The sequence below is a fragment of the Rhynchophorus ferrugineus genome, unplaced genomic scaffold, assembly GCF_030347505.1.
Source record: "Rhynchophorus ferrugineus isolate W39M unplaced genomic scaffold, kcgeb_rfMv2 rfM7, whole genome shotgun sequence".
Classification (NCBI taxonomy): domain Eukaryota; kingdom Metazoa; phylum Arthropoda; class Insecta; order Coleoptera; family Curculionidae; genus Rhynchophorus; species Rhynchophorus ferrugineus.
In genome coordinates, this window is record NW_027472586.1 from 2,252,416 (window position 1) to 2,264,715 (window position 12,300).

The 12,300-nt window shown below is 34.2% G+C and overlaps 2 protein-coding genes across 2 annotated transcripts; one reads left to right on the top strand and one right to left on the bottom strand.

Moving 5' to 3' along the window:
* Window positions 1–176: 176 nt before the first annotated feature.
* On the bottom strand, window positions 177–2,734 carry Ufsp2 (UFM1 specific peptidase 2). The gene is made up of 7 exons (XM_076410559.1): window positions 2,360–2,734; window positions 1,868–2,309; window positions 1,544–1,807; window positions 1,223–1,486; window positions 1,019–1,168; window positions 834–961; window positions 177–771 (listed from the first exon to the last, which is right to left on the bottom strand). The coding sequence occupies exons 1-7, from the start codon at window positions 2,396–2,398 to the stop codon at window positions 313–315; spliced, it is 1,746 nt and encodes a 581-aa protein (XP_076266674.1). The 5' UTR covers window positions 2,399–2,734; the 3' UTR covers window positions 177–312.
* On the top strand, window positions 2,656–11,871 carry CenB1A (Centaurin beta 1A). The gene is made up of 15 exons (XM_076410558.1): window positions 2,656–2,967; window positions 3,022–3,138; window positions 3,240–3,413; window positions 3,707–3,935; window positions 4,555–4,650; window positions 5,244–5,455; window positions 6,700–6,816; window positions 6,876–7,082; window positions 7,139–7,245; window positions 8,283–8,463; window positions 8,531–8,729; window positions 9,390–9,615; window positions 9,671–9,834; window positions 10,064–10,284; window positions 10,707–11,871. Exons 1-15 carry the CDS (start codon window positions 2,915–2,917, stop codon window positions 10,855–10,857), a joined length of 2,454 nt encoding a protein of 817 aa, XP_076266673.1. The 5' UTR covers window positions 2,656–2,914; the 3' UTR covers window positions 10,858–11,871.
* Window positions 11,872–12,300: the final 429 nt, after the last annotated feature.

A 12,300-nucleotide genomic window follows, 5' to 3' on the forward strand; every position in this document is an offset into this window, starting at 1 on the left:
TAAATAAATATTTATTCAAGTCAAATCTATCTTTAATTGAATTCAATCGAGTTATATCAACTATCAAAGAAAAATAATTCTTTATGAAATGGATTAACAAGAACTCAAGAAAAACACGCATAATTATTTAAAATTAAATGTGATCGGCGTTTTGGGTTGAATAAAAATCGAACGGATTTAAATAAAATAAAATATATTCATTACAAACTTTAAATGAAAACCAACCACGGTGGAATTATGATATAAATAACAAGATACTTCGATTATTTGATGTAAAAAAATGTTATAACTGTATGGTGAGCACATTACCATTTACACCTCCCTCGGAACCTGGGGAAGGCACATGTTATAGTACGACGTCTTGTCCCAAAAATCCGCCCCCTTCCAACCGCACCACCCCTTGTTTACTATGGTGTTTAGATCTTCCCCGCCAGTATAATGAGGATCTAATATCAAGAACTTCAGATCGCCGCTGTCCTGATTATAATCCACGCCTAAAATCGTGTGAGCCAAAACGCCGCCGCCTATCATTATCGGCGATCCGTGTTGTTCGAAATGGTTAATCAGTTCTGGTCCTTTATAGGCCAGCTCGTCCCCCGAGCTCACATATAATATTTTCGAGGTCACCCCTAATAATGTGTTTAGCACAAAATTAACTTCCGTGGATCCTATCCACTGCCTGGAGTCGACAAAACTTGCGGGCTTATCGCCGATATCCACAAGACATTTTTGTATTTCCTTAAAAGTGGGTACTTCTCTGTCAGAGTAACCCTGTGTAAGCAACGAGCGAAATAAGTACGACTTTTCGCGAGTAATCATGAAAAATAACTCACCTGTAATTTAAACCACGAGGCCAATGTCTGCAGTGACCTGTATGCGCAACCCCAACCATTATCGTCCATTTTGTTTTGGCAATAATGATAATATTCATATTTACCTTTAACCAAGCATATTTTTCCACCTAAAACCCCCATTAATATTATTATTAGTTCTGATTACTCATACAATTCTTTCCTACCATTAGATGTTGCTTTCACCGCTTTATGTGGATTGATCAATGGCATATTGTTCCTGTTACCCTTCAAAAACTGATACCTATTGGCTCTTCTAAATAGAGGATATTGTCTGCTTAATAATAATAGGTCATGCAGTGATTGTCTTTCTCTCCCTTAAAAAAAAATATTAATTTTCAAACTCAATTCTAATACAAAAAAAAACTTACTGGATTGTTCTTCTGATTGTTCAAATATTACCCGTGTTATAAAATGACCGCTCTCCTCTGGGAAAAAATGTAGGACTTCTGGTTTACCTACTTTCCCTTGAAGGTTATTATTTTTCAGATAACTATGCAACTCTGCTTCATATAATCTCAGATTTTTAACAACACTTTCCAGCAATATATTATACAAAGATGACAACTTGGAATTCCTATTTACCAAAGACAATGTGTCTATACTCAATGGCAGTTTCAATATCTCAAAACTTTCTGCAAATAAAGTATACCAGTTAGTTTATATGAACGCACAACTATAGAAAAGCTTACTTTTATCTAAAACAACTACCGGAGCGTGTTTTTTTTCTTCAATACTGCTCTCATCTTTAGTAACCTTCCTTAATAAGCTCACATCAATGACATCAAGACTTAACTGTTTCTCTATGTACTTTTTTTTCTGATTTCCTTCACTCAGGTCACTTGATTCAAATACATCTGCAATTGTTGGGTCCCCTGGTAAACCGATGATGTCATTTTCGTTATTCTTCCCACTCAAAATAACATTTAGTTTTGGAAGTTTAAATGCAGTTACACCTAAAATTGAATTAATATTAAACGATAACTTATATAAACATTTCATATATATATATTTACCAGACACTAGATCCTTTCTTAAATTTAGAAAACTTTCAATTATTCCTTTTTCGTTAATTTCACAATTTAATAACAAATTTCCTGTTAATCTTACATGAAAAAAGTTTGTATATAAATCACTGGCACTCACTAGTTCATAGTCAATCGGTGATATTTTATTATTACTAATTATATTACAAACAACATTATTACTATCGCTAATATTAATAGCTAAATAAACTGGTGTGTCTGTGACATCAATTTTGGCACATTTAGTAAGAATTTCATCAACATCTTCATTGTCACTGTACCCTTGGAAAATCCCATAAAAATCTATTTCGGCCGGTACAGAATATAGATTATCATTATTATTATCTAACTGTAAGCCTAGTAGTACAATTGTATTATCAATAAATGTACCATATAAACGTCCACAATAAGATTCTTTAGTAGCTTGAAGTTTCTGGAAACATATGTTTAATATAAAACATTACAAATAAAACCATATTTTACCTTTATGATAATATCTAAGATTTTTATACGGGTTATCATTTTTATTTATGTGTTGGCTAACAACTACTTACAGAAATATGTATAACATTTTTTAATATAAAATGTACACGGTGAAAGTACTTTATACCTTATTAAAGTAATGACAGATACTATCGAATTTTTCGAAACTCGATTGTATGCAATAAACCAACAAAACTATGAAAAAAATATTTGAAATTCTAGTTTAATATTATTTTCTGAAGTGACGAATATGCCGAAAACATATGTTTGTACGCTATTTCCTGTGTTTTAAATATAATGAAGTATCTATCAGGCTCAATTTACCACACACTTTTTGTATCAGCGCATTCAAATTGTATAGTTAGATGGCAGTATGTCTTAATGTTTTGATATTTGACGTTTGTTGATCTTTGTGACGTTGTCTTAATAATTATTTGATATTTCTTATTGTGGAGATCGTTTGTTATTCTTTGTGACTCACTGAACAAGTATTTTTGAGTAAATGTTTGTTTCGCTCCGTTTAGTTATTGAGTTGTCTATGTAAACACTGCCAAAATGGTAGTGAAAATTGAATTACACGAGTGCCTTAGGGATTCTCCTAAATTTCGGTAATTATAATCATTAGATATAGTTCTTATATGGAATTAAAGAGGTATTTGTAGGTTACTGTTAGAACAGGAAGAACAAAGTATAGATCAGCTGGAGCAGAAACTAGATAAAATTCTGAAAGTATGTGGGAATATGATCGATACTGGTAAAACATATGTTGGACAACAGAGGTTTGTTTTGAAATGTTTTGTTACATAAATAACCACTTCTTACTATAAGTTAATAATTCTGCTGTGACACTGTAAGTTGTTAGTAAATACGATTTTTCCAGCCTTTTTGCAAATAGTTTGTGGGATTTAAGTTCACATTTTAAAGATGACCCAGAAGTTGTGTGTTCACTAAATAAGCTTATCCATAGCTTACAGGAAATGAACAAATTCCATACTATTTTACTAGATCAAGCATCTCGAACTATACTAAAAAATCTGACATCATTTATTAAAAAGTAAGTATACATTTATACATAAAATAAATATAAAATTATTCATGAAATTTTTCTATTGTAAAATATAATTGTCTTCTACATAAATATAGTAGTTAAATTAACAAAATTGGTGTCAACTATCAAAATGTTATCTATATATTTCATGTTTAATATAGTAAATATGAACTTTTATCAACGCTTCAAGGTACCCAATTTTATATTAATAATATGCATGAATCATCATTAGTCAAGGAATTGACAAATATTTGATCATATAACATTGTAATTAAAATGATGACGAATGCCTATTTCAGAGACATCAAGGGGGTACGAGATTTCAAGCAGCATTTTGATAAAATCTCAATCGAATACGACAATATATTATTACGTAACTCTCACACCCCTCGCAGCAAACAGCAGGAAGTTGATGAGGTAGAAAATATACTGCTGGCGGTGAGGTCGTGCTTTGGCCATCAAACTTTGGACTATGTGAACAGCATCTGTGTGTTACAGACGAAAAAAAGGCATGAAATTTTGAGCACCGTAAGTTTTGTTGATTTTTCTCTTTTTGTGAATATTGTTGAAGAGTTTATATGCCTTTTGATTATTTATTAATTAATTTATTTTAGAAATAACTTTATATGTAGTTATAATCAACTTACATTCTAATTTTCAACATTGTTTTTATCAAGCAACATAAAACAGTACACTGACACATTGTTTTTTTTTAAGTGAAATTTAACGTTAGATTTATTATTGAAAGTTTACAGTATTTTTACATTAGACAGCAAAAATTTTAGGAATAATTCTAAATATACGGTTCATGTAATTATTTAAGGAATTTCCTTGAAGATTTTGAAGTATTACTTAATTCGCGGAAGGAACTTGGCGGTTTCGGTTCGATAAGTGTTTGTTCTGAATTGATCAGACTCGATATTTATTGGATGTCAAGGCAACTAGATAATGGTATTCATTCAGTGCAAGTGTGTCGTTTCCCTTTGATGACATTTGCAGTTCTGTTGCAACAAGTGCAATTTTCGTTATTTATCTTATGTATTAGTTGATAAAATACCGAAAATTTAAAAAAAATTGATAAACGTATCAGTGTACTGGTCCTTTGGTTTTTACGTATTGCACGTTAACCAGTTGGTCTATTTTGCAGCTTTTGTCCTATATGCACGCGTGCACAACCTACTACCACCAAGGATCCGATTTGTGCGATGATCTCCAGCCATTTTTCAAATCACTGGCCGATGATGTAAGTGTTCGTTTGTTTATTTTTAGATTATTGCCAAATTATTGATTTAGTTTATTCGACGATGTAGGATATTAAATATTGTCCCGATTCAAAAATCACTGTGCATTTCCTATTTCTGTCATCATGATATGTTCCAATTTCGAGTGATTTGCTTAATTATTTTTGACATGGACTTTCGATTGTTTTAACCCTTTCGAAATTAGTCAATTGCTGTAATCAGTTCACGAAAAAACGCCTATTAGATCACGGAGAAAAAGGGGAAAAACAGGAGAACTAAAAATAATAATTAAAACATCGACGGAAGTGTAACGTTATCGGCCAATACAATATTGTACTTAAATCTCTAGCGTAATTTGATTAAAACAATTTATCTTTCTGCGGCGATGGCGAGATGTTTTGTCGTGCATTTTTTAATTGGCGGTCGTCGAATTTGCCGTTTTTATCTGTTTTCGCGCCGCGATGTAACGGGAGTTTATTCTTATGGCTTGGCCGACGCGAATTATGCCGAAATATAGGTCGATGTTTTATTTAAATGTTGGGCAAACATTTTCTGTCAAAAAACAAGCCGTGGTTTGACGCTCTTCGGTTTGCAGTTGGCGACGATGAGAGACGAAACGTACAGAGTGGAGAAGGAGCTGGAGAATCGGCACGAGGGCGTCTCCACCATGGACACGATAACGCAACCGTCCAGCCGCGACAAGAAGTCTCCGAACATGGAGGGCTATCTGTTCAAGCGCACCTCCAACGCCTTCAAAACCTGGAACAGGAGATGGTTCTATTTGTTCGACAACAAATTGGTGTACCGGTGAGTGAACTGTTCTTGTTCATATTTTTTGTTTTATGGGTTGTGGTAATATTACTTTCTCGCAACTTATTTTATCAATGTGACAGTTCTCGAGTTTCAACAACTATTTTGACATATATTTCGATGCATCAAGACATGTGTTGATTGTTTATAGAGCGGCTCGATTGTGAATAAAACGCAACTAAATTGACATCAAAATTGACTTACGCATATTTGACGAATAATCGTAAGTCAATGAAAATTAGAGGTTATAAAGAATTTTACGTCGAATCGAATGGTAGTATAATGATTTTCATATAAAATTTAGTTTTTAAGTTATATAGTGAAAAGTGTTCTTTCAGAAAATGAGTGGATTTCTATTTATGTCACATATTTTAAAAACTATACATTTTTGAGCAATTTAATATGGATTTTCGTTTCTTTCATCTCAAAATACATGTATTTTAACAGTTTCATCATTATCTGAGAGGTAAACATTTTTGGCACTTTTTCCATATATATAGTCGTGAAAAAGTGCGATTTTTGTCCATTTTTAAGTTTTCTCTTGCCATTTTCGTTCAAGTGATCGTAGGTTAATGAAAATAACAGAGGTTATAAAGAATTTTACACCGAATCGAATGGTAGTATAATGATTTTCATATAAAATTTAGTTTTTAAGTTATATAGTGAAAAGTGTTCTTTCAGAAAATGAGTGGATTTCTATTTATGTCACATATTTTAAAAACTATTTTCGTTCAAGATACATGTATTTTAACAGTTTCATCATTATCTGAGAGATAAACATTTTTGGCATTTTTTCCATATATATAGTCGTGAAAAAGTGCGATTTTTGTCCATTTTAAGTTTTCTCCTGTTATTTTCGTTGATCGTAGGTTAATGAAAATTGCAGAGGTTATAAAGAATTATGTCTTCATATCTTAAAAATTAAAAATTCTAAAGCAGTTTAACATGAATTTTCATCTCTTTCGCGTCGGAATACATACATTTTAACAAAGATTTACCTGAGAAGTAAAAAATGTTGGCACAGTTTCCATAATTATAGATTTTGGAAAATTTGCGATTTTTGACCATTTTATACCCTGATAATCGAAATAAAATTAATATTACCGGATTTCTAAAGAATTTTATGTTAAATCGAATTTGAAATTAGCTGGTAGTACATATAGACATTGTTTTTCCGAGACCGAATAAAGAAAAGTACTTTCGATAATTGATTATTGATTCCGTTCTTGTTTATTTATCAGGAAAAGGTCGGGAGAGGAACAAGAGACGATAATGGAAGACGACTTGAGGATATGTACCGTGAAACCTATCACGGACGGCGAACGACGATTCTGTTTCGAGATAGTGTCACCCTCAAAGTAACTACAAATTAAATATCGATACGTACATATCTCCGCTGACTATCCTCGATTTTCAGGAGCCATATACTGCAGGCGGATTCCAAAGAAATGTACGAGGCGTGGATCGAGGCGCTCCAAAGGGGCATCGGCGCGGCCATACAGCGGATCCGAAGCACCGAGATCGAGAATCACAAGAAGATCGAGAAACATTCCAGTAGTTTCTACACGAGAGGAGATCATGACGTCTCCACCTTTAACAATAACAATAAAGTAAAGAAAATACGGTGAGGCTTTGGTACGATCAGTGATGAATGGGTGAATACGTCCGTCTTTCTTTCAGAATGTGGGAGCAACTGTTGAAAATCCCCGGGAATAATTTCTGTTGCGATTGCGGCAGTCCCAATCCCAACTGGGCCAGCATTAACTTAGGAATAACTTTGTGCATAGGTAAGTGAGACTCAACGTCATCCTCAAACATATTTAGGGGTTTATTCTGGTCTAGAGGTACGAATTTTAGGTATTTCTTCTAGTGAATACCTAGAAAAAGTTTTAAAAAAGTAAGAATCTAAAGATCTTCCTGGTAAACTGACACCAAAAAAGAACATTTTTATCGCACAAAGTAAAAAAACTGCCAAATTACAGCTTTGCAAATAAATGATAAATTTTTTACTAGTTTTTAAAACATTTCCGAACTTTTTAAAAATAGTAAAAATTAGCGTTGGGAATTATCGACTGAAAACAGTCGAAACAGTCGATAGTGAAAAAAACTAGCGACTGAAAATAGTAATTACTATCGTATAATTCGTGATGTCAGACGCCAGGTGTACGAACCCTTTGCTGTATAAATTGTGAGAGAGGGAAGGACGGAGATAATTGCTTGGAGCAGTTAATTTTATATATTTTCCAACGGTAGTATAAGCGAGACGGAGATGTACATATTCCTCACGTACTAACTTTAAAAAGGAAAAGGAAAAAAATAATTACTGAATACTATTAACGCGCTATTAATAATTTCATTTTAAACGAAGTAGAATTACTTTTATATTTGAATGTTTTGTGGGTCTGTAAAAAGGAATGGCATTTTTCAGAATAGTCAAAAGTATTTTACTATTTATCCTTCACATTTTTGACTTGACTCTATTACATTAACAATCTTGAAAAATATCGTTCCAAAATGCTGCTATATTAATATACAATATAATGTTATTTACAAGCAAACTACCAAAAAAAAATCATAAAACTATATATATTACATATAAATCTATGTAAGCATAAATTGGGTACATTTTTGCCAAGGTCGCAGCTAGGACGACAGAGCGAGAACATTAAAAATCACTCGAATGAAACTAGTAGAACTAAAAATAGTAACTAAAAGTATACGACTGGAACAGTCGATAGTAAATAGTAACAAAATCAGTCGGACTGAAAATAGCGAGTGAAAAAAGTCGTCTGAAACTAAAACTATACTAAAACTAAACTTACAGAATGCTCGGGGGTGCACCGAAGCTTGGGAGTCCACTACAGCAAGGTACGATCTCTGACCCTCGACGACTGGGAACCGGAGATAATCAAAGTCATGGCCGAGCTGGGGAACACGATCGTCAACCAGATATACGAGGCCAACGTACCCGAGGGAACCCCTAGGGCGACCAAGGATTGCACGGGGTGGGTTTTTCGATAACGAACGGTTCGTCCAGATATATCCGAATAACGCGTCTTAAAACCATTCCAGCACCGTGAGGGAGTCGTGGATCCGGTGTAAGTACGCGGAGAAGAAGTTCGTCAAGAAACTGCCGCAATTCAAGGGCGAGAACGCGTCGCCTAGTTCGACCAGGACCTCCAGGGCCAGCCTGATGGAGGTCCGCAAGTGGAGCGTGAGGAAGATGAGGCGGAGACCCAGGAGCGTGGATGCCAGGGACAGGAAGAGGAAGGTTTGTCCCGTTTTATTGTTTTCTTTTAGTTTATATGGGGTAATTGAAAATGGTCATTTGAAAAATCCCCGGCGTGATACATAGGTGGCGCTACTAGAATTAAATCCATATGTTTTTTAGTTAACCCTAACCCTCAAAAGAATGCGTGTATAATTTTGACAGATGTCGGATCATTAGTTTGTGAATTGTAGTATTTTGAGTGAAGCAACTTTTGTTATTGTGAAAAAAATGGATAAAAAGGAATTTCGCGTGTTGATAGAATATTTCTTTTTGGAGGGAAAAAATACAGTTGAGCTTGTACAGTAAAAACTTGTTTGATGCCGAGTTTCCGAACACTGACCCCCCCCCCCACACCCAATACGGTGAATGCAGTGGACGTCCAAAAAAGGTTGTTACTGACGAAAACATTAAACTACTGGTACATACAACAACAATGGTATCGAAAAGCTGGAGGGTCGCTATAATCAGTGTATCACCCTTGAAGGGGGGACTTACGTTGAATAAAAAAAACTAATTTCGACAAAAAAATGTGTTTTACTATGGTAGGCCAGAGACTTCAATTGATCTGTTATATATATAATATATCACAAAATAATACTTACATTAATAATCGAGTGGGCTTTGGCGTATATTATTTCTCTTTTATTAACATTGTTTTAGATTTTGGAAAAGGCCCAGCAGGAACGAGACAAACTCTCGGAAGGATCGGAAACGTCAAGCATGTCAAACGTTAGTATGAAAGACGACGCAACGAGTAACGAGCCAGCGGATAAAGCCCACACCAGTTTACTGTTGTTTGGCAGCGATTTAGACAAACAACCAATAAGCAACATAGATCTAAGTAGTGACCAGGAGAGTACAGAGGGCGAGGAAAGCGAGACAGTCGGTAATACGTCTGTTTTATAAGAATACCCGGCGAATTTATAAAATGTTTCATTTAGGCGAGGAGGATATATCGAACCTTCACCCGAATCTTCTCTTGTATAAGGCCGCCGCGGCCCACAATATCCCGGTGATGTGTGAGGCGCTAGCTTTGGGGGCCGAGAAAAGTTGGGTAAATCCCGACGACAAGTCGAGACAACCTATTCACGCGGCTGTTCTAAGTGTAAGTTGTGCTATAGTCTATCCAAAATAGCAGTGAACGCACGTCATCAAGGTGTCTAATATATTGCCTAAATCAAATAGTAAATTCATTTCAATACCAGACGATCAAAAGTCAAATTTGCAACAGGCAATACATTATACATTTTGATGACGCGAGTTCACTGCTATTTTGGATAGACTATATGTAATATTTGTAGGTTGTTGTTTGTGTTTACTAAATCGTTTTGCAGGGATCCGTAATGCCATGTGCCTATCTGCTCTTAAATGGTGCTAAAATCAATGCTCAGGACCAGAACGGGAAAACGCCGTTACTGTTGGCGACCCAGGAAGGTCACACCGCGCAGGTGTGTTTGTTTTTGAAGTATAAGGCTGACCAACACATCGAGGATGACGAGGGTAAACTGCCGCTAGCCATCGCGGAACAGAAAGAGCACGCGGATATCGTCACATTGTAAGTTATCAAAACTATATATGGTGAAGCTCCTTCTTTGTAGATTATAGAATTACGTCCTAGTTCCGCAACCAATCGGTATATTAAAGTAGCAATTTTGATGATTTTTCCATAAATATTTTTTTGTTGTTGTTGGTAGCATTGATGACGGTATTAATTAATCATTAATCAATATGATATGATGATAATTAATCAATATTAATTGAGAGACATTCACCAACAAGAAAATAAGTGAATAAGTTATAAAGATAAATACGTGAAAGTATTGCAACAAAACGAAAAAAATGCCCTGATATCTTTAAATCCTTGACTAAACCATCCCCTTTCGTTCCCTATTCCTCCTACAGTTCCATTTATTTACTGAATATATACAAGAAACTTTTACTGGTGTGGCACGAGGTGATCTGAGACATTTTTCGCAGATTAAGATTGGGTCGACTCAACGAAGAAATGAAGGATTCGGAGCCGGGAGTCTCAGGGGACGACATGTTCAATTACGTGGTTCGGGATTTTTCCCAGTTGGCCTATTCCCATCCGGAAAAACTCCAGAGGACGAAGAACGAGCCCGAGTAATATTTCGACATTCATTCGGTTAAGTATTATGTTACGAGTGGTCCTCGTACGTATCGTAGTTTTACCTTAAGTTACAGTTAGGTCAAACACCTTTGATTTAAGCCTTAAAGACGCCAAATTCCAAGCGTTTACCCAAACGCGAATGTTCTCAATTCGATATCGATAAGTTGGTATTCGTTTTTTTCTTTCACGCCAAAGGTTCCAACGACAATGATAATTAGCAACGATGATCGGAGTACGTGTTAAACTTCTTCCAGGATAAAAACACGTTGATTCTAATATATGTGATATAAGTTAGCTCTGATATTTAGAATGTAGTAGCATATGATGAAAATCAAGTCGAATAAAAAATACCATAGCCACCTTATATATTTAAGCATGAGCGATTCTCTTTTTTTTATTGTTAAGAATATTCCAGGGTTGAGTAGTTTTTAAGGATACATATATTGAGTTTTATTTTATATGTTTCTGTTGATTTTCGATATTATTCCATCAAAGGGGTCGACATTTAAGCATTCCATTTTGTATTAATATTATTTTAAAACGTTTCTGTCTTACATATACATGATACATTCTCGCTCATCATTAAATATACTTAACGCTTTTAAATTCATCGAAATGATTGTTTTAATTACAGCGTCAACGAATTTATAAAGTGCATTTATTAGACGTAAGCTTTTTAATAACTAACTGTTGCCTAATTGTGATTTCGAAACCTCAAAATATTTTTTATATGTAAGTTCTACTTTAAAAAAACCTTTTTATTTTGTTTATTTTCCTTTCCTTCGATTTTCTTCGTGTTTGGTTCGTGAAAATCCGTTTTTCCACGTGTCGATCTATTTTCTGATTTGGTCTTTTGTTTTGTACAGTTATTCAGATTGTCTACATTGTTTATTTTGACTTCACACTTTATCTTGAATAATTATATATTTACCTTGCATTAGATTTTAATGCTTATATAAGTTTGTTAAAATGTATTGAATCAATTATTTGTTAATATAAATATATTACCAACTGCAGTGTTTTCATTTTGACACCTTATTATTTTGTCCTTCATTTAATGGATGATATTTTTGTTTGGAGAAAAAGCCTACTAGAATTTGGCAAGCAGAAATTGCTTAAAGTAACCCTACCTATGAATTTATGACATTGAAGCTTTCAAAAACCTTTTCAATACATGGATTACTGGATTATTAGTATTTTCGCAGCTGCGTAAGCAGTCCTTAGCGTAGCCTACTTGAATTTTGGTATAAACCTAACAGCTGATAGAGTAGAAGGTACAACTGGAAATGTGAGAATGTTAACTAAATAGAAATGATAAGGCTTGATGTTATGTATGTTGTAGTTAAGACTCTGAGGATACAAAATTCATATTGTATTTTAATATGAGATAATTTAAAGTAAAATTTTGGTATATCCAATATTATTTTCAATGTATAAAAA

Bases quoted from the DNA above. Each gene is read 5' to 3' on its own strand.
- Ufsp2 (XM_076410559.1), bottom strand. From the start codon at position 2,398: ATGATAACCCGTATAAAAATCTTAGATATTATCATAAAG. The intron at 2,310-2,359 runs GTAAAATATGGT...ATATGTTTCCAG, and splicing joins TCTTAGATATTATCATAAAG to AAACTTCAAGCTACTAAAGA. The intron at 962-1,018 runs GTAGGAAAGAAT...TGGGGGTTTTAG, and splicing joins GGTGAAAGCAACATCTAATG to GTGGAAAAATATGCTTGGTT.
- CenB1A (XM_076410558.1), top strand. From the start codon at position 2,915: ATGGTAGTGAAAATTGAATTACACGAGTGCCTTAGGGATTCTCCTAAA. The intron at 5,456-6,699 runs GTGAGTGAACTG...TTTATTTATCAG, and splicing joins GACAACAAATTGGTGTACCG to GAAAAGGTCGGGAGAGGAAC. The intron at 9,616-9,670 runs GTAATACGTCTG...TGTTTCATTTAG, and splicing joins CGAGGAAAGCGAGACAGTCG to GCGAGGAGGATATATCGAAC.